Below are 27,671 nucleotides of genomic sequence, written 5' to 3'. Positions count from 1 at the left end.
GTTCAACTACATACAAAAATGCTGAGGCGATGACATCATTGGACCTTCAATTTGACTAATTATTCTTATTTTTGGTTCTTTTGCAAAATCAGGAGACATCTGATCTATCCAAGCACCAATCTCTGTTGGGAAAAAAAAAAAAAAAAAAAAAAAAAAGTAATATTTGCATAGTGACATCAGTAGAAAGACTTCATTTCATTTAGGTTGTTTAGTTCTCCTTTGCCCAAAGGTCTACATCTCCTAAGAGCTTAAGAGGGCACACTGCCAGGAGCTGAGTTTTTCATTAGATCAGGAAATTGCTCTTATAGCTTTGTTATTATATATGTTATTAATACACAGGCATGGTCCTGAAAATAAAAATCTTGAAAAACAGCCATGCACCATAAATATGATTGTTGACAAATTGGCTAAGGTTCAAAAGAAGTTGGTCACAGTGTTTTATTTTGACTGATCATAATTAATTTCAAATTACATAGTTGGATATAAAGCACAACTATAATGCCACGTTTCAGTTCTACCTTGGAAGGAACTTGGTACACCTCGGGTACTTGTAGTTTCTTCTGAAACTATTCACGCACCAAAAATACATCCAGAAAAAGAAAACAAACAAACAAACAAACAACAATGTGGAAAAAAAACAACAACCACACAAATAATGGTACTGTCACGTTTGTATTCATCGAAATCTCAGTATTTTATTGATTAATCTTAGAAGTTTCTTAACATTTTGTTGTATTGTAACTACTTTCTTTTTTCTGTAGGGTTGCGCTCTTCCCATGCTACAATATCTGGGTAAATAATCTCTTCCTGAGTGGTCACGACTTTGTGAAAGAGACAAAGGTTAATGACACGTGTCTTGAATTGCTGATCCTTCCTTTTACTACTTGTATCTGGCAATGCAATAAAAGAAGGAGAAGTATGTTTGAGAGTATTGTTTTTCTGTTACAGCAACCCTTCCAAAAGATATTTACTAGAGTTCAGCAAAGCGCCGTGAGCTTTTAGAAAGGAAAACATGACACAAGCTTCTTCTTTCCTCCTTGATGTTCACCTGCTGGAGCCAGCTGTATTCTCCCCAGCAGAGAGCGCCAGGAAGCCTCAGTCCATGGGGCTGGCATGGAGAGGCAGCAGCGTGTGGTGCTTGAGCGGCCTGCTTGAGGGACGGGGGAGAAGGCAGGGTGTTATGGTGTGGGCAAAGGGAAGGGTTGTCCTGCGCTGCTCTGCGCTGCTGTGGCCTCACCTTGAGTACTGTGTGCAGTTTTGGGCACCACACTAAAAGAACATAAAACTATTAGAGTGTCCAAAGGAGCGCTACAAAGATGGTGAAGGGTCTGGAGGGCACGATGTATGAGGATCGGCTGAGGTCCCTTGGTTTGCTCAGCCCAGAGCAGAGCAGGCTGAGGGGAGGCCTCATGGCGGCCTGCAGCTCCCTCAGGAGGGGAGCGGAGGGGCAGGCGCTGAGCTCTGCTCCCTGGGGACAGCGACAGGACCCGAGGGGACGGCATGGAGCTGGGACAGGGGAGGGTCAGGCTGGGGGTTAGGGAAAGGGTCTGCACCCAGAGGGTGGTCAGGCACTGGGACAGGCTTCCCAGGGACATGGTCACAGCACTGAGCCTGACAGAGTTCAAGAAGTGTTTGGACAGTGCTCTCAGCCATAGGGTCTGGTTTGTGCGTGGTGCTGTGTGGAGCCAGGACTTAAAGCCCAATGATCATTGTGGGTCCCTTCCAACTCAGGATATCCTGTGATTCTCTGATTCTATGGGCAAAAAGCTTTAAACTCCTCAGTCATGAATTCACCTTATGTTCAATTATATTGACTGTAAGTTATCATAATTAGTGTTAAATCACAGTTAACCCTCTTGTATTTTCTCAGACAACTGTCTGCGCTGCAGAAACCATTGGGACAAGCTGGCATCCTTGGAAGTCCCAAGAGGGAGGCCAAGACTAAAGAATCCGGAGATGCACATCATCTCTCCCCTCTCAGTGGTCAGGCAGAAAACATACTGGTTGGTGGAAGGAATAAATACTGAAGCAGAAGAGAGGTTTTAGATGAAAGCATAGATAATGTGCCTTTGACTAAACAGGAATTTTTCTCCAAACTCAGAAACTGCCACAAAACAGAGTCAATTTTAAACACACATTTTTATATGCAGACACACACACATACATACAGAGGGAGAGGTTCCCTGTCTGTGTGGTGCATTCACGTGGGGCTTTTCAGGTGGATGGTACCATGCAGTCCTTTGTTTCTGGCTCCTCCTAGTGCCCATACAAAGTGTTAGAGGCACATAATAAATTCTAGGATCATCTCCATAAACTCCACAGAGTTAATTACATCTCAGGCTTGATGTAATTCTTCTCCCAAGCCTTCTGAGCTGCATTAGTACTTCCTAAAAAAACTACACAACTTTAAAACTCATTTTTTATTATCAGTGATTTTTCTGTATACTTACTCATGGTGAGCTTGCTTTTTCACATTTCTATCTTTAAAAAAATCGGTGACATGCTTCTATCAGATTTCTGCTGATGAAACCAAGTAATCTGAATGCAAGCTAACAAAATTAAGTTTCCTTCTGGTGGCACCTGGCTGTTCAGTTGATTGATGAGTGAAGGGGAGGAAGGCTTTAGCTTTCCCCTTACAGGATCAGCTGTGTCAGGGACATCTTTCTTCCCCTAAACTATTTGATAGTCTTCATAGCATAGAGGAACGGATGCAGCTTCTTGTCAGCCAAAAAGGAGTGGAAGGTGTCAAACCCCAGGGGCTCCAAGCCGTTCATTAAGGAATGCTCCACCTGCCTGTGGAGTTTACAAAACTCAGCATGGTCTCTTCTTTATAGCAGAAGCGTCGCTGGATGCTAGTAATCCCAGCAGGTCATGCTGCCTCATCACTGCTTCGTGTTTAACAAGCAGTGATCTCTCTTCATTGGAGAGATGCATGTTGCCCTCAAACATCAGCTTAAGTTAATGACAGCAGCCAGGACTCCATGACATCCAGCTGTATCCATCCTAGGTCCTGGATGACCTAACATTAAGAAATTGTTAAAGGTTGTATCATAACTGCAGAAGTAATGTAAAGCAGATCCTTTGTTAGCAGCAACTAGCTTTGCCTTCAATGTCAAATTCCAATGTCAAAATTTTTTTATGTCAAATACAGATTGTATGGTCTCTAGATCAGATATTAAATATTTAAGCAAATGTTAACGAGCAAATGCTCTTTAACAATTAACAGATGGAAAACTGTATGTAGATCTTGACTGGATGCAGAAAGAAGTAGAGGTTATTTCCTTGTGCTGAAAGCAGAAAGAGGGAGCCAAACTTGTGGTGACTTACCACTCTGTGAGGGGATCAGTGAGCAGCTCTCCCCACTTTTTCTACAGCTCGCTTATCTTCTGACACGCAGGGATGCTCCATGGAGGGACAGGCCAGGTGCCCTTTGTCCCTGTTTTCACAGAGATTTAGGGATTATCAAAGGCACAAATCCTCTTGACCTTGGAGTACCCTTTCAACCCTTCATTTTGGATGCTTGGTGGTACTTCAGCTCTGCCAGTATGTTCCACCTGACCTCAGGCCTCCCCCACTCTAACAAGACACCACACACACGCACGCACGTGTAAAAAGGACAGGTAACTTAAGCACATGCTCTCACTGCTAATCTACCCTTCCCACTAAGGCCCTTCTATGCTTCCACATCAGCGGTTTTTATGAAACTTGTTGGAGATTAATTCCTTTGAGGCCTTGGCTCCTCTTATTAAATGTGATTGAAATTGGTTGGTGGGTTCAACCAATGGAAAATGGAAAAGGATGGCAGATGTGGAGTGCAGAAAAGTCAGAAAACAGCTCTAGTTTTCACAGACAGGTGTCTTATCTGCTTTTAAGAAAGTAACCTAGGAAACCCCCTTCCCAAAAGATAGAGGAAATTTTCTGCATCATGAGAACGCACACACTGCATTCTCACCCACAGGCTTTTGGAGATGGAAATATATGCTGCAAAACAGCTTTTGATGAGAGCACTGCAAAACACCATAACCGTTCCTGACGGTGTATTTTCAAACATCTGGTTCAATCCAGCTTTAGATGAAAGAGATACTCAGTCAATGTAACCTTGCTTCCACAAAGTTGTTTTAATCATTGATTGCAGAGGAAGCAGAATTTGGGCACAGCTCAAGTTTTCATCAGATTTTCTACAGCAGTCAGTTTTCTTGTATTTTCCAGCAAAAAGTTTGCTGAGACACTTACCAAAGCACACAAAAAGTCATTATTTTAGTAAAGTAAAAACTGTCATTTGCATTCAACAACTAGATCAAAAGAAGTCTTTTTGTAAACAAAATTCCAGTCCCACAGGCACAATGGCATGTACAATAACATCTCAATTTGCCAAGAGAATCCAGTATAAAACACGATAATTCAAAAGAAACAAAGTGTAAGTTTATTGGACGCCAACATTTTTTAGTCAAGATCTAAGTAAAGAAAACACACAGTAGAAAAAGTTGTACAAAGCAGCAATGGATTTACATTACATTAAAGAAAAAAAGTTACCCTAAGCTAGTAAGTCTCAGTCCTAAAAAAAGTAAAAACCCATTCTTAATTAAAATTCAGCACTGGTGTATTGAATTGATATACAATGACTGTAAGGTATACAGGATTATAAAACGGGCTTCTTTTGTCTTACCTCTATAATGCTTTAAAATGACAAGTGATTTTACGTAACGAATTGGAAAATTCTATAGCAAATATATTGGATAATTCCAGCTTGTAGAAACTGTAGGAAACTGTTCCCCTGCACCCAAATACTACAAGTGATTCCATTTTCCTGTTTTTTAAAAAGGGACACTGTCAAGAAGAAGCTTTAAAATGAATATTTTATACATCTTTTGTGAAGTTATTTTGCAAAAAGTTTTTTTTTTTTCTTTCTGCCTTTACATACATGTTTTAATTGAACATGTGGCTGCAGTAGTGGGAAGCTTGTATCTTTGGAAGGTACGGTGTATCACTGAAAAATCAAAAAAGGAAAAAACAGATCAGGTCCTTTATTCTGGAACAGTTAGAGAAAAAGCAAAATGAAAGATAAGCTCAGCCCACAGAATTCAGATACAATTTACAGGCATCCTTGAAACAACTGCGGATGCCTTTAGTAGGCATTCTCATGCCTAAGCAGCTCAAGTGTTGTGAGTCAATTCATGTCTTGAAATTGATTTTATTCATATCAAGTATTGTTAATACAGATAAGCACTTTTACAGTATACAACCTTTCTCTTGATAGTGTCCCCTTATGTACAACACTTATAGTACAATTTTTCACAAGTCATTTTAAATAAACAAGAATCAATGACATTAAAAAATACTATCAGGCTGTGTTCAACCAAAAAAAAAAATAAAAATTAACACTGATTCATTAACAGCAACGTTAAAAAAAGCTAACCTTACTTTGATTTTTATCTAAATCTTCTGGTAGGAAAATGTAAACAATTTTATTGAACAGTATAGGCACATGCCAGATTACAGGCTCATGCCAGATATTTGCACCCTCACTGTTAGTGCCAAGAAGTTAGGCATAGTCTGTCCTTGTCCCATATGAGGAACTTCTAGTTTTACCACTGGAAGCTTGGAACAAAAACAGAGTACGTGTAGCTTCAGACCAAACCCGCACATCCTACTTGGGGGATAAAAACAAACAAACAAAAAAACCAACCACCACCACCACCAAAAAAAAAATAATAAAAAATCTACTGGATGCCACTAGAATGCTTGCCTAAATAGGAAATGCAGGAACAAGTCATGGCTGTGTGTTTTGGTTCACAGATAAGGCTACATCTCCATTCTGAAGGACATAAGACAAACTCTAGTGTCACCCACTGCTTCAGCAGGTTATCTGCTCAGTTAACTGTCCGGGTGTTTCATTCCCCCTTATGGAAAAAATATATATATATACATGAAGTAGAGACAGTATTATCATAGAACAGTTTGTGTTGGAAGGGACCTTAAAGACCACCTGGTTCCACCCCCTGCCATGGGCAGGGACACCTCCCACCAGGCCAGGCTGCCCAAAGCCCCATCCAGCCTGGCCTTGAGCACCCCCAGGGATGGGGCACCCACAGCTTCTCTGGGCAGCCTGTGCCAGCGCCTCAACACCCTCAAAGTGAAGAATTTCTTTCTTATACCTAATCTAAACCTACCCTCCTTTAATTTAAAGCCATTACTCCTTGTGCTATTACTGTGCTCCCTGACCGAGCCCCTCCCCAGCCTTCCTGCAGGCCCCTTTAGGTACTGGAAGGCCACTGTAAGGTCTCCCCTGAGCCTTCTCCAGGCTGAACAACCCCAGCTCCCTCAGCCTGTCTTCACAGGAGAGGAGCTTCATCCCTCTGAGCATCTTTGCGGCCCTCCTCTGGACTCTTTCTAATAATTCTACATCCTTCTTGTGCTGGGGGCCCAGAGCTGAAGGCAGCACTTCAAGTGGGGTCTCAGGAGAGCAGAGCAGAGGGGCAGAATCCCCTCCCTTGCTCTGCTAGCCACGCTGCTTTTGATGCAGCCCAGGATAGGGCTGGTTTTCTGGGCTGCAGGCACACATTGCTGGCTCAAATCCCGTTTTTCATATCCCCAAGTCCTCTGCAGGGCTGCTCTCGGTCCATTCCTCACCCAGTCCTCGCTCTTGGCCTTGCTGAACTTCATGAGGGGGCGCGCACCTCAAGCCTGCCAGGGTCCCTCCGGATGGCATCCCTTCCCTCTGCTCTACCGGTGCACGAGCTGAGTAGCTTCGTGTCACCCACAAGCTTAATCCCAATCCCTGATGAAGATATTCAATAGTATTGGTCCCAGCACAGACCCCGGAGGGACACCCCTTGTCTTTACACTCAGACACTGAGCTGTTGACTAAAACTCTTTGGACGTGGCCCTCCAGCCAATTCTCTCTCCGTCTAACAGTCCATCCATCAAACCCACATCCCTTCAACGAGGCGGCAAGAATGTCGTGGGGGATCACACCAAAGGCCTTACAGAAGTCCACCTAAATGATTACTGGTTGATGACCTTTGTTTCTGTAAAACTGCAGAAGCTTTAGCTGTGCATGCAGTTTTTATGTAGGGGAAAATTCAACTTAACTTTTGGTTCTAGAACTTAAATGCTGTATCCATATGTCTTTTTTTCTGCCATTTCTCATTTTCAGTGGGTGATCATGGTCCCAAAATATGAAAAACCTTAAGCATGTATTTAAAAAAATAAGTTAAGACTGATCTCCATGGAACTTAAGCATATGCTTAAACCTTTGCCAACACAGTGCCCGAAAGGAAGAGAAGTCCCCAAACAAAATACATTTCATGGCTCAACCCTGCTCCTCGTAAATGCAATGGAAGTTTTCGCTGGACTTCCACTGAAGCAGTTTAGTTCTCTGAGATTTATTGGACAGATTATAAAAATAACCCCAAAAGAAAGAATTAAAGATTCTAATCTATATATTAAAACATCTGCACATTCCTGTCACAAATTTTAAGAAGAAAAAAAAAAACCAACAGTTTTTGTATTTAACAAGAGCTCTAACTTTGCATCACCTCAGTACACAGTTACAAAATTAAACAAAATATGATGAGGACAGGTTTTTGTGTCAATAAATTTGCCTTTTATTTTGGCTGTGGCCAAGCTAGACACTCTTCAGAAGACCTTTATTTATAAACAAGCAACTAACATTTTTTTTTCTCCATAATTTAACTTTTAAAACATATATTAAAGTTATATAAGTGGAAGCATATTTATTCCGTATCCTCCAAAATAAACACTTCTATCAAGGGCTTTTAAAGATACTGTATAAAAAGCTAATAGAAAACCAGAACTACTATATAAACATCTCATATTTAAACTTCAGAGATCCTGAATTCCTTTACTAAGCAGGAACCGAATTTAAAAAAAACCAAAACAAAACACAGAACACGCTCAAAGTTAAAAACAAAACTTAAAAAATTCTGCAGAAAAGCTTAGAAGGAGGCTATTTAGACCAGAAATATTTTTGTTTGTTTGTTTGTTAAATATAATACATAGTGTACTAGGAAGAAGGTCAAGGTTTCTTGAAAGACACTGTATGAGCTTCTGATTTTAAATGTGCCGTATTTATCATCATACCATACATCAGAACCCAGTTGGAAGGTAGATGACTGTAGCGTTGATGAACTAGTTGCCACTTTCCCTTAGAAAGCACACTGATTTTTAAAAGGTTGGATAGAAACTATTGTAAGTGTATCTGAAGAAGAATCATTGGTGAGAACTTAGGTACCAGTTGGCATGTTGCTATTTTCTATGCACAGATTTCTTAAGCACATTTAAAGCGTATTCAGCAAGTCTTCATGTCTTTCTCATTTTGTTAAATCAGGTTAAGTGTATTAAGCGTTTCATTTATTGTTTTTTTCTTGTGAGAAGGAAATTTAGTCTTATTTGATAGTGACATTTTCTATTCCACCTAATGAGTATGTAAGAATTTTGTTTCAATTGCAATTTCATGTAAAGAATTTGATATTCTTACAGCTTACCACATTCAGATGCAGTTTGCTTGGAAGCGAACAAAAAGGATAAAGTGTTACTACTAGCATGTATAGTAACAATTTTAGATTTTCATCAAAAAATGAAAGAAGAGGCTTGAAAATGGCATTACCTTTTTTTGGTAGCTGAACAAAGTCAGTGGTCCATACTGAGCCAACACTTTTAAACTTAAATTGCAGGAAAAAACACTAAAAAATTCCGTTAGGAAAAAAACTAACAGTGGCACACTTGGGAGAAAAAACCTCTCCCTGTGCATGCCTAACCGAGGATGTACATCCTCAGATCCTGGGATCAGTGTGCAATTCGTTTGGAGTTTGGGATGCTGAAACAAACGCGTGATTAGAACCAGAGAGGATTAAAGCCTCGCTGCTGCTCCCAGTGACATCGGCACCGGCCTCCTGCTGCTCTCCATGGACACGGGCTGGGCTCTGGCTAGGTAGTGTGCGGTGCGGTCCCCATCTCCCAGCCTCCTGGGCTCGTCGGTCAGGGCCATAAGCACTGTCTGAGTCTCTTATATCCTTGCTGCTCACTTCAATCCAGCACCACTCCTTTAGGTGTAAATTCTAGCGAAAAATCTTCTCCCTGTTAATTTACCACTGCTTCTGGGTAAGTATTTCCTTTACTTGCAGAGTAATTTTGGACCCGTGCTATAGCTTCTACGATCCTGCTTACGCTAAACGCTCCAGTTGTGATTTGCAGTAAAATAATGGAACCACACGAAGCATCTGCAGCCCATTACACCCATGATTTTTAACAAATTAGAAAACTGCAACACAGTACCACAAATGATAGAAAGCGGCAGAAAGAAATACTCTATGCATTGTACTCCTAAAATACAGTGATTGTAGTGTGATGTCTTCTCCTCTGCTCTGCGCTGGATATGTACGCTTAATACGAATCTCAAATACATACTTCTTCATTTATACAGGTGTCTATATAAATATTTACATTTTTCGTTTTTGATAAAACATATCTTTGTACTCATGGCCAAGCTTATTACTGTGTGTAGGAACACAACTATTCTTCTATCCCTCAACGAGCTCTCTTGTTTTGCTTTAATAGTTATACATTCCTTTGTAGTTAGAATTACAAACAGTTGTACAAACAGTGGAAACAAAATTTTGAAACTTGTCTGACATCTATTCAATCTCACTTCATGTTATAAACAGTACCATTTGAGTTATAATGGTTGTTAATACAACTTCAGCTACCGAAATATCTATAGTAAATTATTCTTTGGGACATTATATAAAGCGATGTACCCCCTCCCCCAATTTTTCTTAGAAACTTATAATTAAATGGCTGAAAGCAGGCTTGCTGCTGTTTTGTTTTTTTTTTTAAATATAAAATCTCAGTAATAATATTGCTGACTTTAGATTCTATTTTAATTTGTACAAGTTCCATATAACAACAAACAATTCTCTCTTCCCTTAAAGTATCAAACATTCGTATCCAATAATACCAGGATTACTGAAACTTGAGGTTTATTTGTTATTGCTAAAGATCTCTAAGACCCAAGTCGATACAGCAAGACACTCCATCCACTTCCTCCCTAACTGCACGTGCACGGCAGCTATTTATATGGAGCTTGTGTGTTGGTTTCTTTAAAAGGAGAAAATGAAAAATAAAAATAAAATCAGTGAAGTTGGTTACAGTATTTCACTACTATAAACTCACAGTTAGAATCCACATGGTTGTTGCTCTTTCATTTAATATATAACTTTATATATAATACACACGCGCACACCAACATCACAGGATGAAGATCCATGCATACAATCCAGATGCGATCGCATTTCAGTGTTAAATGAAATCAAAATATTCTGTTGCTATTAGATCCCAGACCACAGTATTTTAAATTACTCGGCTTGCTATCTACTAACCAAGTTAGTTTACCTTAATCTTCAAATCCAAGCAGCATCACAAATTCCCAATCTCCTGTCGCCGTTGCTTTGATCCTCTTCGTTTTCTGGTTTATATGGCAGACGTCCGAGATCCTGAAAATAGCCTCCACTGAGCCAGCTCTTTAAGGTATCTGTTAAAGCTAATTGTGTGTCTGTTCATGGCTCCAAAGACTAAAAGCTGTCTTGAAAGTCCTGTGACAGAGTTTACACATGTATTGTCTTTTGAACGTGATTGCCGAGAGCGGTGGAGCATGATAGAAGAGCGTGTCTGACTCCTGCGGGACAAACAATTTTTCAGTAGTAGCGGAGCTTTCGGACAAGCCGGTTGGGCTATCGGGCTCCAAAGGCTGGATTTTGGGCAGCGGTGGGGGCGGAGGTAAAGGTGGCGGTGACGGGGAATTAGCGGGCGGGCATATCTCGGGCTCCTTGTTCGAGGACTCCTCTGTGGCCTGGGACATGTGGGACTGGAAGTGACTCCAGAGCCGGAAATTGGTTCGGAAGGCCTTGTTGCACACGTGGCAAATGAACGGCTTGACGGAGCACAGGAGCTCTTGGTGACGCTCCAGCTGCTTGCGCACCGTGAAAATCTTCCCGCACTTCTCACAGGGCCACAGGCCGGCGTCTTTGTTGGAGACCACTTCCTTGGGTTCTCTGCTCGTTTCACTGGCCTCTTCCTCTACGTCGTCCGTGGGCTCCTCCTTGATTTGGATTTTAAACTGCTTGGAAACGCTTAAGTCTTCGGGCAGGCACGAGGAGTCTTCAGAGTCGAAGTTGATCTGTTCTGACGAGTCACTGAATACTCCATCCTCCTTTGCGGCAAAATTGTTTGCTTTATTGGACTCCGGCTGGGAAGGCAACCTCGACGAGCTCGTTACTTCTCCGTTGTGATCCAGGATAGGCAAATAAAAGTTCTCTGTGGGAGACATGGTGTTCTGGTTGTGGACTTCCACCTGATGACGCCAGATGCTGAAGGACGACTTAAAGGTGCGCATGCACTCCAGACAGGTGAGCTTCTTGTATTCACACTTGCTTTCGTGCTCATGCTTCAGCTCCGGGGAGGAAAATCTAAGGCTGCAGTACGGACAGACAGTAGCGTTTCTACAGAGTCGCTCGTGATTCCCCTGCTCGATAAGCGAAGACAGCTTAGCGTTACAGAGACGGCACTGATAAACTTCTTTGTTCTCCACCGGACTTTCAATGTGAGCGTGGTCTTTCTGCTTGGGAGCCTTGTTTCCTCCGATTGGTTTCTCCCCTGGGTGCATTTTTATGTGCTGTTTGAATTGAGAGAGGAAACGGTAAGCCTTCCCACAGTAGACACAGATATAGGCTCCTTTCGTTCTCGACCTTAAATTCCTTTTGATGACTTGTTGTGCTTGTGAAGCAGACTGTCCCTGAAAGCCCTGCTTGCCGCGTCGCAGTTTAACTATGAGAGCTTTCTTAATTTCTCTCTCTCTCACTATATCGATCAGTTTTCTTTGGAATTTTTCATCCAAAACCGCATGCGAGCTGGAAGCAGGTGAGGGATTCTTCACGATTCCATGCTGCGTCTGGCAGTGCGTCCACACTTTGAAATTGGTGTGAAACCTCTTGTGGCATATGTCACAAGCATAGGGCTTCTCTGGATTATGATACATGTTAACGTGACGGTGAAGACCCGCTGTTGATCTGAAAATTTTAAGGCAGTGCTTGCATTTAAATTTTTTATTTGGTCTTGCTTCTTCCATCTCACTGTATTCATCCTTGCTGACGTCGGAATCAGCAAAGTCAGCATCAAGGTGCGTGGGGCTCGAGCCTTCCTCAAAGTTTTCTTCTGACTCAGGGGAACCTTGCTCATTCACCTTCAGTTTCTTAAACGGCAGCCTCCTATCCGCTTGAAATCTCCTCTTCGCAGGCAGTCTGCTTGGCTCCTTATGATCATCCTCGGTTTTGAAAGCAAAGTCTTTATTCGTAGACACTGATGCGTCGCCCACCGTGACTCTAATTATTTCGGAAGGATCTGAAAGTGGACTGCTGGGTTCAGTTTTTATTCGCACCTCTGTGAGAGGGGAAGCCACCTCCCTATCGGTTGACTGAGAGGCACTGAAAGACCTAAGGCGATGTGGGTGCATTACCTGTGGCTTTTCGTCTAAGACTAACTTCTCTGACGACTCCTTCAAACACGACTTCTGAGATGCGACGTTAAACGTCTTCTGGGAATCGTTAGTTCCCGGTGAGGAGGAGGATGATACCTGTGAAGGTTTTAGGTCAACAGAAGGTGAATACATAGGAACCTGACTGTCCATGGACAGTGACCTTCGAAGGAGGCTTTTTACAAGTGGCCCACTTCGGTCAATACTTTGGTTTTCAGGACCAGATCCACTAGACGGGATTACCAGCCCTAACTTGGAGTAGTATAGCAAATTCCTGTCTTCACCTTGGCCATTTCCTTTTCCTGCCTCTCGCAACAAAAACGTAGATTCCGACGAGCCCCGCAGAGACAAGACCGGAGGACGTGGCCTCTTTAATGACACCTCTGCAGCCTTTCCTCTCAAGAGCTGGCCGCTGCTTCCAGGTTCATCGCTTGCAATTTCTTTCTCTGCTAAGGGCTTTTGAGGCAGTACTGTGTTCCTTTTCACCAAGCCACATCTGCTCTGATCCTCTACAGTTCCAGAAGTTTCATGAAGCTTGGTGTAGCTCACAGGGTTGTCTTTCAGCCATCTCCTTTCAGTCAGTGATAAATTGTGAAGGGTTTCGGTGGGTTTTGCTGCTTGCGGTCTAATGCTAGTTTTGACAGCAACAGAGGGTAAAGGTTTAGAAGTATGGCTTAAGTCATGTTGTGTTTGATTTATACTCTTCCCTTGTGCTTCAATTCTGTTCTGACAGACAATGACACTTCTCTTCTGAGAACTACTTTCCTCTTCTTCTTGATACAGTATCTTCTTAACAGGGCAAGCTGGAAAAGGAGCTTGAGGGCTCTTAGAAACAATGTTTGTAAGAAAGGATATCCCAAGGCTGTAGCCCAGTTCTTGCACAGCTGCCAGACTGCCTTTCTCAATGAACAAGGATGAGGAATAGATGTAGTTCAACACATTATCAAAAGCATCTGGTTCGCAAAAGTCGAGCTGAAACACCGACTGAGACTCATTCTCCTTATTCGTGAACAGAGTCTGGAAGTACTCACTGCTGGCAGCCAGAACGTTTTTATGAGCTCGAAATTTCTGGTCTCCTACTATCAGAACGACATCACACAGCTGTCCCTTTAGACGCTCCTCATTCAGTGCACTCAGAAGTGAAATGGCATGTGCCGGATTTATGTAATGCAAGAGCCCCTCCATGATTCGGATGTTTCTGAAAGAGAACAACAAGAAAAAAGTTGCAGGTTGCTTTATGCAAACAGTTCTCGGAGGTAATGTGAACATAGCTAATCTGTCTGCCCTTCATAAACAGGCTAAAAGGCCATCAATATTGCTGAAGCAAACAGCTAGTTTGGAGGACAGCTCCGGGAATTAATATTGTTGGCCCCAGCAGATGCACAGGCATGAGAAGAACCAACTCATGTTAAAGAACACTTTCAAACATACATTAATAGTTGATCGTACAATGCTCTTACACAGATTATTACACTGAACTAATTAGAGGGGTGTGAAGGGGCTGTATTCTCTACCTGCAGTATACCCGTCCACATGAAGGAGTGCCATTTAATTGTTTCCCCTGATCACCTTTTTCTCAGCTTTAGCTTTATGAAGATCTACCTTGGCAACTGCAGCGATGAACTTCTGAATCAGATAGTGCTGTGGTTTAACCCAGCAGGCAGTGAGGTGCCTCCCAGACACTCGCTCACTCCCCCACAGAGAGGTGGGGGAGAACCGAAAAAAAAGTAAAAGTGCAAGAACTTGTGGGTTGAGGCAGTTTAATGAGAACAGACGGAGGAAAGAACGAGAGAGGGAAAGGACAAAAGGAAGAACGGAAGAAAGAATGAAAGAACAGAGGAATGGAGGAACAAAAGAAAGGTAAAAAGCACTTGATGCACAGCACAGCAGCTCAGCACACGCTGGCTGATGCCCAGCCAGTCCCCAGACAGCAGCAGCCCCCCCGCCTCGGCCAACACCCCGGTTTTATTGCTGAGCACGACGCCTGTGGTGTGGGACATCCCTCGGGCCAGCGCGGGCCAGCTGTCCTGGCTGTGCCCCCCGCAGCTCCTGCAGCACCCCCAGCCCCTCACTGGCAGGGCAGCACGAGGAGCTGGAAAGTCCTTGGCTCTGTGCAAGTGCTGCTCTGCTACAGCTAAAACATCGGCGTGTTATCGCCCCTGTTTCCACTCTAAGTCCAAAACACTGTACTTGCAGCTATGAAGAAAATTAACTCCGTCCCGGCTGAAATGAGGACACTTAATGATGCCAAGTCACCTTCTAAAGTTAGGCAACCACGACAGCCTCCTGCTGACGGAGCAAATTAAAGGGTTTTTGTTATTTTTAATAGGATGGAAAGGACAATAATACTGGGGAGGGAGACAGAAGCAGGATTAGTGTCTGTAATCTAGATTAATTCATCATGTTCACTTATATTTAGCGAGTGCTGTTAACATACCCTTCTAGCTACGATACATGTGTCACTTCTTACGCTGCTCTGTCACAATCTGGTTTCTTGGAAATTTCATGATTTTGCTTGAAGCATCCCAGCAGGGCTTTGTTCTAGCTTAAAAATTATCAGTGAGCTGAACGCCCCATCTTATTTATCAGCATAAAAGCAGTTTCTGCCCACCACCTAGATGCTAGAGGAACAGTTATCCCCAGATGTTACTATTATAATTCGTTACCCTGTAAGTAGGAATTTTACACCATCTTCCTCTATGGCGATGTAGAACAAGTCAATGATGTGTCTGTTAGAAGCAGTTCTATTCTTTTTGCAGTTGATTTAAGAAACTGTTTGAAAGATATTTACATAAGGTGTATGCTATTATACCACAAAGGTTTCGCTGCTGTGGTGGTTTTACCGTGCCAGGCAGCTTAACACCACAACCGCTCTCTCACTCCCCCTCCTTAGATGAGGAGGGGAAGAAGTGAAGTAGAGAACATCTCACGGGTTGAGATAAGGATAATTTAATTAAAGGGAAAAACAAAACAAAACAAAACAAACAATAATTATTAAGGAAAGATTATTATTAACTAATCAATTTAACTAAAGGAAAAAAAAAAAAGGAAAGCGGAAAAGGGAGAGGGAGAGGAGAAAACAAATCAAAACAAAACAAATGAAGGCTGTGTGGAAGTGCAGAGGAAAGAAATGACTCTCTACTTCCCACAAATGAGCGATGCTTGATCACGTCCTTGCAGCAGGGCCTCAACGCACGCAGCCGGTGTTCGGGAGGAGGACCGATGTTTTCACGGGAGCCCACCCCTCCCCTCTTCTTCCTGTTTCCCTTTTATTGCTGAGCGTGACACCACATGGTATGGAATAGCCCTTTGGTTGGGTTAGGTCAGCTGCCCTAGTGATGTTTCTCTCCTCACTTTTTGCCCACCCCCTAGGAGGGTTGGAGGGAGCCCTGGTGCGGTGCCAGCACTGCTCAGCAGCAGACACAACACTGGGGTGATAACGCTGCTGTTCCAGCTCCAAGTGCAGAGCACAGCACTGCCTGGGCTGCTGCAGGGAAAGGTACCATCCCAGCCAGAGCCAGCACAACCGTTCATCAACTTACAAGCAAAGCTAAAAAAATAATACATCAAAAAATAAGAAATCACAACCCTGTAATTAATAAACGGGAATGGGAAATCTTACAACCAGTGGCTAGAAAGAGGTGATCCAAGTCTGAACTGGTATTACTGAGATGACTTCAAGGGTGTGGGATGCAGTTTCTCAGAGCACTGGTCATGCCACAGGACTGAGCTACCTCTGAGCCTACCGAAAGAAGGAACAGCATCATGGCAACAGCAGCGGCTGAATTCTGTTTCCTCACCAGATCTCTTAACTGAGAGTTTCAGTGCCTTGCAGCGTTGCTTCATCCACAGTCACTTATCCTTAATTCCCCCACACCTCCCTCTAAAAAAGCAGAACTGTGAGGCTTCTATGAATGTGAGAAACCCATCTGTCTTGTTCTGCTTTCTATGTTTTATGTAAAAGTACTGTCTGGGGCGTGAGCTACTTTCGGGACACCTCTGCCAGTTGAAGTGCCGGGGTCTGACTGTCCGGTCTCCAGGCCTGTGCACTCAGTAACACCTGCAGTGTTATTAGGATGTGCTCCAGGAATGCATCTCTTCCTTTGGTTTCACCTTAAAGAAACTGAGTTTACATGCTCAAGTGATTTATCTGTGATACAAGCTGCAGCATAGTGTAGAGAAATAAACGAACGATGTATTTAGGAAGGAAACTTGAACCAAACGCATCACTGTACAGACACCCACTGGAAGCTGCTGCTGAACCCATACTTCAAGGATGCTCTGGGAAAGAGACAGCCAAGTGTTTTGAAATATTTTCAAATCTTTCATTTTAATCTGCTTTACCCAGGCCCTGTGTCTTCCGTAAGACATTTGCAAAATAAACGTGCAATTAATTACTGTGTGTTCATTTGTTCACCATAACACAGTCATGCTGTTAGTACAGACGGGGGTAAAAGTGACACATCTCAAGCAGCACCCAACAGTCCCCCATTTTTCCTCCTGCATTCCCCTTTTTATTCGTAGAACACCTTCAATTTATTCCATTACATGAGACAGAGATAATTATGCTAGTACAATCCCCCGTTTCATTCTCCAAGCACAGCTCGTGTGCTCTGAAGGAGGCAGAGCTCTGGCGTAACCCAACTCTGTCCCTTTAAGAGTAACCAAGGCTGCGACATCTACAACTAGCGAGGGACCGAATTAATCCTGCAAAGGCAGCTTTAATCCCGGACTTGCCCAATTCAAGTGCTTGACTTTCAGCTTAACAGCCTTTAAATGCAACAGTCAGAAATAAAACAAGTTACATGATGCATTAAGAAACAAAACCAGAACTGGTCATGCAGAACCATTTCAACACATTTACACAGACTACCAGAAAGCCTTAAGACAGATTTAAAAAGAAACCAAAACCCCCACAAAGATTACTCGTGTAAATGTACGCTGTATTAAAGTTTCACTGCATGAACACTAGGCAGTAATAAAGTTGATCCAAAACACTCCTGCTCCCTTTGGTTCATCCTATCTGCACACCACAGTTCACACCTTCTGCAGCTGTGCTGGTTGTCTTGGGTTTATGTGGCAAGGTTTTGGTAGCAGGGGGGCTGCAGGGGTGGCCTCTGTGAACAAAGCCCAGCAGCTGCCCCATGCCAGAGCAGCGCTAGCTCCAGCCAGCTGCAAGAGGGACCCACTGCTGGCCAGAGCTGAGCCAGGGGGTGATGCTGGGTGGGCCTCTGGGAGAGCAGAGATAAGGAAGAGGAAAAATGCCATGCAACAGCAGCTGGGAGAGGAGAGTGAGAGCACTGAGAGACCCAGCCCTGCAGCCCCCAGGTGAGTGCAGCAGGAGGGCAGGAGGTGCTCCAGGCAGGCAGCAGCAGTTCCCCTGCAGCCTGTGGAGAGGCCCCTGGTGGAGCAGGCTGTCCCCCTGCAGCCCATGGGTCCCACATGGAGCAGATCTCCACGCTGCAGCCCCCCCATGGGTGGAGGAGCCCCCGTGGAGCAGGTGGACGTGGCCTGGAGGAGGCTGCGGCCCATGGAGAGCCCCCGCAGGAGCAGGGGGTCTGGGGGGAGCTGCCGCCCGTGGAGAGGAGCCCCCACAGGAGCAGGGGGTCTGGGGGGAGCTGCCGCCCACCCGTGGGGGACCCGTGCTGGAGCAGTTTGCTCCTGGGGGATGGACCCCGTGGGATGGAGCCGTGTGGGAGCAGTGCTTGAGGAGCTGCTGCCTGTGGGCAGCCCCCACAGGCTCAGTTCGAGAAGGACGGCATCCCGTGGGAGGGACCCCACAGGGAGCAGGGACAGGGAGGGACCCTGAGGGAGCGGTGGAGACCAAGCATCAGGGACTGACCACAGCCCCCATTCCCCAATCCCCTGCACTGCTTGGGGGGAGGACGTAAGAGATGGTGGGTGGATGGAAGGTGTTTTTAGTGTGCTTTAATTTCTCACTGCTCGAGTCTGCTAGTGATAGGCATGAAATTATATTGATCTCCCTATGCTGACTCTGTTTTGCCTGTGACGGTAATTGTTGAGGGATCTCCCTGTCCTTATCTCAACCCTTAAGCTCTTTCCATTGTATTTTTCCCCCTTTTCCTTTGAGGAGGGGGAGTGAGAGAGCAGCTGTGGTGGAGTTCAGCTGCCCAGGCTGCGTAAAATCACCACACTCATACAAATATTTGCCAGCCTGCATCACAGGCCAGGTTAGGCAATAAATAGAAAACAAATGTTTCTTTTCAAATGCCGGTCAGTGCTCACAGTAAAGCACCATCTCAGAAACAATTGCTCTGGCACAACCGAAGAGGCAGCAAACGGTGGCAGCGCAGCAGCTTTAGGAAGACAAGAACTCCTTACAACAACTTTCCACTAAAGCTGATGTAAGGCTGCTGGCACTCCACCCCGATACAAACGGCATGCCTAGCATTGTGCAGATAACAGAGCTATGCCAGCCTCTAGATCTGATTCCAGGTTTTTGAGGAATTATAATTCCTCAGCTGAAGATTATTTTGCCTAAGCCCTTTCCTGTCAGCCTCCAGATAATCACCTTCTACTCTCTCCAACCGTTTTTCCCAGCCATCTTCACTACTGACTGGAAACAAAGCTACTTCCTATTTTCTTCCCTGGTGTTGGGGTGACATCAACGAAACGGAGCACACCAAAAGATCTCCCACCGTCTGTGTTCAGCTGCTACAGCAGCTGCGGGTCTGCAGGAGGCACAGTGACAGCGAGACTCCAGGCCCAGCAGAGGTAAGTGCAGCAGAAGTGGCTGCAGCCTTCCTTTGAGAGGTTGGGAAGAAATTGTGCTGTCAGCCTTCGACAGCCCCTTACCGATATCAGGCTTCGGAGACCGGAGTACCACGTTCGGCCAGATGATTATCATTGTGTATATATATATATATTGAACAAGGGCAGAAAAAGACACCTCTACTACTTCAAAATGACTTTCTGCAAAAAGGAAGGCTCTACTCTTGAAAGCTCTTCACAAGTAAAGGATGAAAAAGCTTTCTCTTTGGCTCAGCAGTTCATTATCTTCAGCAGCTACCTGCCCTCGCAGTGTTAGATCCCCTTCTGTTCCTCTGTCCCTCACGCTCCTGCCTCCTGCTCCCAGCCCTCTGGGACCCTCCTCTTCCTTTTACCAGCTCTGCTGCCCGTTTGACCTCCAAGTAAGTTGATTCAGCTCCCTAAAATGAAGCAGGAAAAAGAAAAAAAAAAAATCAACCCAGCCTTTTAGAAGCTTGCTCTTTTATAAGGTTAGAAGATTAATCAGCACACCGAGAGGTCAGACGCCTCAGAGCTGCCGCAAGAGAAGCCATGAAACTGCTCATTCTTTGTCAGCAAGTCGCTCCATCAGCCTTGCTGCTCTGAAACATCACTTTCAGAAGCAAAGAAGTCCCCAGCGCTGGAACTTTACAACCAGAACCAGGCCGACTTGTGAGAAGTTTACACATAACAGCTTACACCTGCGTGTACATAAGCGACTAAAATAAGATGTCGATGTTGCCTGCTGACACCCGTTACAGCCACGTAGCTGTCAGCTGAATGTTACTGGCGTGTTGGGGGTGGCAGTGGGACAGGCTGTGCCCTGAAACACGTAAGGGGATGCAGCGCTGCAGCAAAGAGGCGCCAGGGCTGAGAGAAACCACAGGCAGGACCAGAAAACGCAAGGGAAGAGGAAGGGGTGCACGCAGAGGGGGCAGGCAACAAGCGGGGGTTAAGGGTGGTTTTAACAGGGAAATGCACACGTAACCGTGGTGGGGGGGAACCCACCAAAACCCAGAGGAGCACGGACTGGGGGACCCGGCTGAGAAACACCAGGGGCTCCCTGCGGTTCCCAGGTGAGCGCGGGCAAGTTGTAAGAGCTCAGCTGTAAGCACCTGCAGGGGCTGCGATGGCTCTGCTTGCTCTCGTGCTGTTTCAGACACCGGGGGAAAAAAAGTCTCCTTCTCCATCAAGAGTCCAGATGCAGAAGCAGCCGACACTGCTTGAACTTCTGCTCGAGCATCCTGTGCTGGATTTTATTATTTGAGCTTGACCACAGCTTATCAAATGCCTTTTCTTAGATGCAGAACCACAAGCTTTGAACCTGCAGAGAGAGCAAGGTGGTTTGCACTTCTGGCATCTTCTTCTAACTACGCATTTGAGCGATCTCCTGCTGCAGGTTTGGGGATTTTGTCTTTCTGGGTTTTGTAAAATGTGATTTCAGCTGCTATTGCTGTGTTTTTCACTGCAGACAACGCTGAAAACTTTCTCCAGGATGACAAATACATTTCACTTCCAGTAGGTCAGCAGCAGCAGAGCTTTACTGGTATGACGATGGGCATAAAGTCAGATAAGTAATGCGTTTGTTAATGTGTGACATCGGTATACTATTTTCCAACTATTTAACCCACAGGCATACAAAGAAATTTAAGGACAGGCAAAGAAGAAATTCTCCAACATTGTGCAGTCTTTTGCCTTCTACCACAGAGAGATAACCAGCAGTTGTCCTGTCGCAGACCAGACATCCAATTAGAAATTAAAAACCACTTTCCACACGCAGACCATACCCGCAGTTTTGCCCACTGACACTCAGCACAGCTCCTCCTGACCCGCAGCACTCTACAAAACCCCAGACCACCACCACAAGGCTCCGCTTGCCCTTCACACCCCTGCTCAGGAGCGAGCAGCAAAGGCTGTGATTTCACCTCATTCCCAGCCCTGCCTAATCGGGGATTGCTCGGGCGAGGATCAGCGTGTGCCTCCTCCCCCTGCAAGGAAGGACGAGCTCCCCAGCTCCCCGTCAGACCAGAAAACTGACCCAGCTCACGGGGGGATTGCACAACCACTGGATGGAAGGGAGAGGGCAGGAACAGCTTCTCTCATCCTTCTTGGAAGATTTAAACACATGAAAAGCGGTTTGATAAAATGTTGGTCCTGGCCTCAACACGTCGACCGAGAAGTGTGTGACTTGACATCCAAATTGCTGTAATAAAAATCAAGAGACTAAGAAGTTTTCAAATCCTTTTCCCTAAGGAAGCCTTCGGTTTTCATTCCTCCGAGTTTTGTAACACTGCCACTAAAATCTCCAATGGGACAAGCCCCAGCGACCCAGTGGCAGAGCGTGCAGTTTAAACACTTGATGAATGATCCCCAGAAATATTTCATTGGACTTTTTGATAAGAGACGCGTGAAATCACGAAAGCGGAGGGGAGCTGCACACCAGATGTGTATGGCTGCGCGCCCGCTGCGGGCTGGGTTTATTATTTTATTGGCAAGGCTGAGATAATGCTTAGCAAGCTGGATAATCCTCCAGTCACCTGCTTTGCTACATGAGCCGCTCTCATTTTGTTTAACTGGCCCAATTCACAACAAAACCGTATTTACGTTCTGCTTTTAAGTTTGCTGGCATAGTGAAAATGACAAACCCTAATGATGGCAATATGCCCATTAATATAGAGGTTTTTTTTTTTATGGGAATGGTGAATTTTGGGTGGGAAGAGAAGCTAATAATACCCACGTAAGATGATTTCCTACCAACACAATTTTTACGCTAAGGTTTGCACAAGAATAAGGGGGACGGGGGCAAAAGTCACGTACTTAATTTTAACGCAGAACTTTTATGAAAGCTGGAATGTGGGCTGAGCCTAAAAACTCGCCAAGTGAGCAACTCGGCAGTTTGCAGGATTTGGGGAGCGCAGGTGTCTTCTACCCCCTGGAGGGATCTAAAGAAAAGTCCACGCAGCCATCGCTAAGAGCACACTGTAAGAGTGGGGAGGCAACAGCAACTGGACGTGAGTCAAGCAGGAGACTTACAGGGTCACAAAAAGCACGTGGAAGATCTTCAGCTCCAAGTCCCCGTGCACTTGGAGCTGGGAGTCTCAGCTTTGTTCATTCATTTATTAAGCAAACCTCCTCCTCCACTTGCACTAGCGACCAAGAACACTGTAGCTTTTTGTTACACCTCTGAAGAACGCACAAGGAAGGAGCTGCTCCTCTTCTTGCTAAATTTACGGGCAATTTGGCTGCTGACCTCAATAGCTGCAGGGCTGCACCCAGAGTTCGGTCCTGGCACAAGACAAATTCCTTCTAGTTGGGTCAGACGGACCTGGCTGCAGCAAAGAGTGGTTGGCAACCGCTGTAATTCTGCTGCTTTTCCTCCCGTGTTTCCTAACTTACTTTAAAAGGATTCCTGTGAGGCGTATTGGCTGGACAAGGACACTATTGCTGCAAAACCCTCCTAAGATGCTCACAAACATTCAGACCAGGAAGTCAACCAGCTGGAGCCAAAGCAGCCCTCACGTTTGTTACCTGGTGGGTGCTACTGCTACTTCCCCAGCTCCTAATCTATTGGGGCATCAGGCTCGGTGCCTGCCTTTCCTGGAAGGAAATGAGGGGGGGGGTGATGGGGACCTGGGCTGACCTCAGAGCGAGAGGTGCCCCTGAGCTAACCACAACTTAGAGAGGGGACGATGGGGAATGAATCACAACCCAGGGGTTACTCACGCTGCTAGGCGCTGATGTGCGATAAACCACGGGCACGGAGGCTGGTGCTCTGAGGAAAAAGGGAAAAAGTATTTCTTCCTTTCCCAAAGAAAGGAATTTGATCGTAGATGAATTACTGTGAAAGGACAAGTTTTGCAACTCATCTATTTTTGAAATTATTTGGGCAAAGGACTTTTAATGCCTTTTTATTACAGATTGCACGGAAGATTTTGCATAGCAAAGAGGGGAAGACGAAAAAAAGCTGACAATCAGGACTGATTGATTTTAAAACTATTTTTTCATGGAATGCGAGATTTTTAGAGCTGATGGTAGTGTGTGTGTGTGTGGGGGGGGGGGGGGTTAGAATGAGTTTAGGAAGGTAGAGAAGTTGTTCAGCTCTTTATTGTTTTGTTCGTAACACACACCTGCACTATTGGAGAGCAGCGTAACACCTGAAGTAGCTGGTGAACGACAGCAACAGCTTTTTTGTTGTTTTATTTCACTGCCAAATGAAAGATGTAATAGAATTGCTGTCTTAAATATTATTGCTAAAGAAAAAAAGGAAAAGTTAAACATTAAATAATATTGAATCTACAGTATAAATAGTTGAGGAAAGCGACTCCCTCTGCACAGAATGTCTATTTTAAAGTACTGCTTCTTCCGATCTTTCCCTTTACAACAGAGGATTGTGCAGCATCAAGACTTTTTCTTTCCCCTTTTTCTGAGGATCTCTGACCACTCAATGTAGCAGCGTTCACTACAAAGCAGTTCACTTGCTCTAAAGCTGAGAATTTCTTTTAATGAGCGCTGGAAGCAGCTGCAACTGTAGTGTGTGACTCACAGCACAGCACCTCTGAGCGCAGTACGAGCTATAGGGTGGTTGCAGCCCCGTTTCCTCTCCCCGGCTCCTCCTTCCTCTCCCCAGTAAGGCCACGCTTGTTTATAGACCAGAGTTATCACTGCCGTGCAGACAAAACAACTTTCAGAACCTTGAGAACTAAAAATGGCAACTCCTTGATGTTTTTAACGCTGACTGCTTGACAGCCACCGAAGTTCAAAAATAAACAGCTTCAGTACACCATGGCAGCTCACGGCTTTCCGTGAAGTTGTCCACTCAAACCCTAAGGAAAGCTTAGCCGGCCATTCCTATGCAGATGATCATGGCACCAGCTGTCCGATTCTCTGAGCACCAGTATTCTCTGGCATCGCACACACAGGAGAAAGATGAGCTCAGAACCCTTGTGTCTTAGAGACAGCCAGCTTCTGGAGATCTGCACAGGAGGAAAAGTGAGGGCACGTGGTCTCCCTTATGGTCTTTGTGTACAATTAAATGTACAGAGTAAATAGGACTCATGGAACTTCTTATATGCTATTGCTGCTTTTCACATGAAGTTAAATTGCTAATAAATACTAAATAATAAGTCACTGTAGGTGTTTAAAAACACATCCAGCTCATTATGACTTTGATCCCACAGTTGGGATCACAGGCAATGCTGAATGTGATCAAATCAGAGGAGGACTACCACTGAAAATGAGACACAGTCACCCACTCAGTTCTCATCTGCAATGGGATCGTAGCTCCAGCAGGCTCTGGGGAGCTCAAAGGTGGAGAAAACCCCAATAAATCCTCTTCCGACACACACCGTCATAGCTGAGGACCCCACAAGCTATCATCTGTGACACCTCCCTGCAAGTCCCTACTGAGAACGTGTATTTGTAAATTCTTTCAGCGGTCACAATCCAGCCACACTCGGTGGATTTTCTACAGGTAGGTTCTTCTGAGAGGACAACTCTGTACCACAAGTGCAAGAAAAGCTTCAGACAGAAAAGGATGTGAGATCCTCATCCACTCAAGAGCTGGCCACATCATTTGTTTTCTGCAAACAGTTTTTATAAAAACAGTAGCTACGGTTTGCTCAAAACTTTCCCCCCCAAGAACATCAGCACAAGGCTGGTGGAAAATTTTAGTCAAGGCAGTCGGTTCGTCCGTTTGAGCAAAGTCAGAAGAGAGGGCTGTAACTGGCAGTGCTCGGGCGACACAAATACAGAGCAGTACCCGCTCTACCTGTAAAACGGATTTACTGCTCCCAATTCGGTATTAAAAATTAAAAATTGGTTGTATAAAAACGTGTTTGGAAAGAAACTCTGCTTCTGTGTTGACATTATCCTAAGGATAAAAATATTCGTGGTATCTTAACTGTTAACAACTGAACGGTTGCTGTACTTGAAAAAAATTGAGGTTGTGTGGTCCAACATAATCTTGTACCTACAGCCTATTAGTGCTGCTGTACTTCCAACAGCAAAAACTGCTTTTAGACAAAAAAAAAAAAAAAAAAGTTTTTAGAAACAGTTTTTAGATAAATGTAATTTAATTCTTGAGAAGCGCTCGCTCAGTATGTGATGAGGTCCTGCCTCATGAAAACGACTGCTTTAGACGAAGCGTTTCTGGGATTTTGTGTGAGCAAAAACCAGGCTGGGTACGTGAGAAGAGTTTGGAGTTGAAACTTGAGGGGCACTGAGGCAGAACCCGGACAGCTCTAACGGGGTCGATATGGCACAGCCTTCCGTAATGTCACCGGTGGGCAACCGGGGCGCTTTTCCACTACACACTACTTCTCCCTTCTCAAGGGCTCAGCGTGACCAGGGAGGGCTGAGGCGAGCAGCTCCCGCCTCGTTTAACACCTGCGAGCGGCCGGGACGCGGCGGAGCCGCCTCCGCCCCTCACAACCGCCCCCCCCCCACCCCCCTCACGGGGCCGCCAACCGCCCCCTCAGCCGCGGCCACGCGCAGGGGGCGGGGCGGGGCTTCCCACCGCCCAGCGCAGGCGCGCGCCACCCCCTCCCCCCCCCCCCCCCACTCCGCGCAGGCGCAGTTCCGCGGTTCGCCCGCCGGAGGAGGAGGAGGAGGAGGGGCGCGGGCGCGGCGCATGCGCACAGCGCAGGGCCGGAGGGCGTTGAGGTGGGGGGGTTGGGTTGGGGGTGGGGGGGAGAGCGGCGGGGCGATGTGGCGGCTGCGTGCCGCGAGGCGCGGCGGCGACGACGCGTTTCGTAACCGGCGCAGGCGCGCTCCGCCGCTGGGGTGGAAAGAAGGAGAGGGAGAGAGAGAGAGAGAAGGAGGGGAAAGGCTAAAAAAAAAATTTTTAAAATAAAAAAATAAAAACACCTCGGAGTTACGTCAGGAAAAGACGCCTCTGGTACACCGTGGGGGGCGGAGGAGGAGGAGGAGGAGGAGGAGGAGGAGGAAGGGGGGGGGGGGCTTCGCCCGCGCCTGCTCGGCTCCCCCCCCTCCCCTGTCCCCCTCACGCTGCGGGCCGGGGGGCGCGAGACGCGGCCGTTACTCACCCGCTCCCCGCCTCAGCCCCCCGCGGCGGCCCCGCTCACGGCTCCCCCGCCGCCGCCGCCGCTGCCGCCGCCGTGATTCCATCCATCTTGAATTTGACGTCATCCCACACCAGGGATGAGGTCATCGCGGGGAGCGCTCGTCACGTGCGCGGCGCTCCCATTGGTCCGCCCGCCCGAGCCTGGAAAGCGGCGGGGGGGGGGTGGAAGGGGAGGGGGGGGGGGAGCGAGGCGAGGCGAGGCGGGCACGGGGACGAGGGGATCCCCCCCCTCCCTCCCCCCCCCCTCCACACGCCGCCCCGCCCCGCGGCGCGCGTGCCCGCGGCCGTTAACGGCCGCCCGCGCGCGGGAGGGAAACTGAGGCAAGGGCGGTGGGCTCGCCAGGGGATCAACGGCTCCGCCGCGCGCGCCTGTTGAAAGCGGGCGCGTTGTGCCCGCGGTTCTGTCAGAGCGGAGAGCTGCTGGGCGGGCGAAGAGCACCAAAATGCCTGTGGAGGGGGTTGGAAGGCAGCGAGTGCCTCCCTGAATTTTCCCCTGGCACCGTCTCTTCTGTGCGGTGAGCCAGCGCGAAACCCCGGGCGTGCTGGTAGTAACGGCGGCAGCCACGTGCGTGGCGATGAACAATTTAACAACCCGAGCGCGCCATCAAGGACCGTAAAAGCGAGCGAGCCGCTTGGTTTCGGCAGGATCGCGTCCCCAGGCTGGTCTGTTCCGCGAGTGTGCCAGCTGCCGGCGTGGCACGTGGGCCTGGCGTGCTGCTGGGAGCAGGCAGCTCAGAAATGGGCTTTATCTGTCAGGATAGACCAGTGTATGTGCTGCCACTGCCAGCGGAGCGCTTGTGAAACCAGCCTGTGATCATGAGTCCCGCAAGGCCCTGCTAACCTTTTTCATATGTACTCAGTGGTGTATCAGCCAAGCAGAAACAAACGGGTCTTGTGTAATCTTCTCATCCCCAGTTCTCCCAACAGGACCTGTGTCACAGATGGGGAACGTCCACGCTGGAATCACCTGCTGAACAGACCGTGTTCTTCAAGGTCTACACACAGGCGTACATGTAGAAATATGCCTTTCTGTGCAGCTACTGTCAATACTCTTAATTTGCCAATTTCTCCAGGGAAAGTGCAGCTGTTTGAATAGAGCCTGTGTACTGGCTTGTGTAATATTGGTACCAGAGAGCAATTAATCTCTGTAGTCCTTACCTTAAGCAGATGATTTGAGAGAATTTTGAAGATAATTCTCAAAGGTTTTGTGTTTTCAAGAGACACGAGACTCAATCTGGCTGCATTTCATATTTGAGTCTAGTTGACATTATTAACATTGCGTAGATGCTTCAG

The 27,671-nt window shown here is 46.2% G+C and overlaps 1 protein-coding gene across 6 annotated transcripts; it reads right to left on the bottom strand.

Annotated features, from left to right (window-relative positions):
• Positions 1-107: 107 nt before the first annotated feature.
• Positions 108-27,238, bottom strand: ZBTB21 (zinc finger and BTB domain containing 21). 6 transcript variants are annotated; one of them, XR_014319452.1, is made up of 3 exons: positions 26,341-26,475; positions 10,414-13,748; positions 108-122 (listed from the first exon to the last, which is right to left on the bottom strand). XR_014319452.1 is itself a non-coding variant. In XM_082784467.1 (2 exons), the coding sequence occupies exon 2, from the start codon at positions 13,733-13,735 to the stop codon at positions 10,562-10,564; it is 3,174 nt and encodes a 1,057-aa protein (XP_082640593.1). In that variant the 5' UTR covers positions 13,736-13,748; positions 27,220-27,238; the 3' UTR covers positions 9,841-10,561. The 6 variants fall into 6 exon arrangements, 2 of the variants coding, with proteins under 2 accessions (XP_082640593.1, XP_082640592.1); XR_014319453.1 differs by lacking the exon at positions 108-122 and adding an exon at positions 3,494-9,099; XR_014319454.1 differs by lacking the exon at positions 108-122 and adding an exon at positions 3,501-4,987.
• Positions 27,239-27,671: the final 433 nt, after the last annotated feature.

The sequence above is a fragment of the Aythya marila genome, assembly GCF_965140915.1.
Source record: "Aythya marila genome assembly, chromosome: 1".
Lineage (NCBI taxonomy): Eukaryota > Metazoa > Chordata > Aves > Anseriformes > Anatidae > Aythya > Aythya marila.
Note: the sequence above shows the minus strand (reverse complement) of the source record. Positions and strands in the feature narration are given on the sequence as shown.

What these genes read in the sequence shown, in the direction of transcription:
- ZBTB21 (XM_082784467.1), bottom strand. Translation starts at nt 13,735, where the DNA reads ATGGAGGGGCTCTTGCATTACATAAATCCGGCACATGCCATTTCACTT.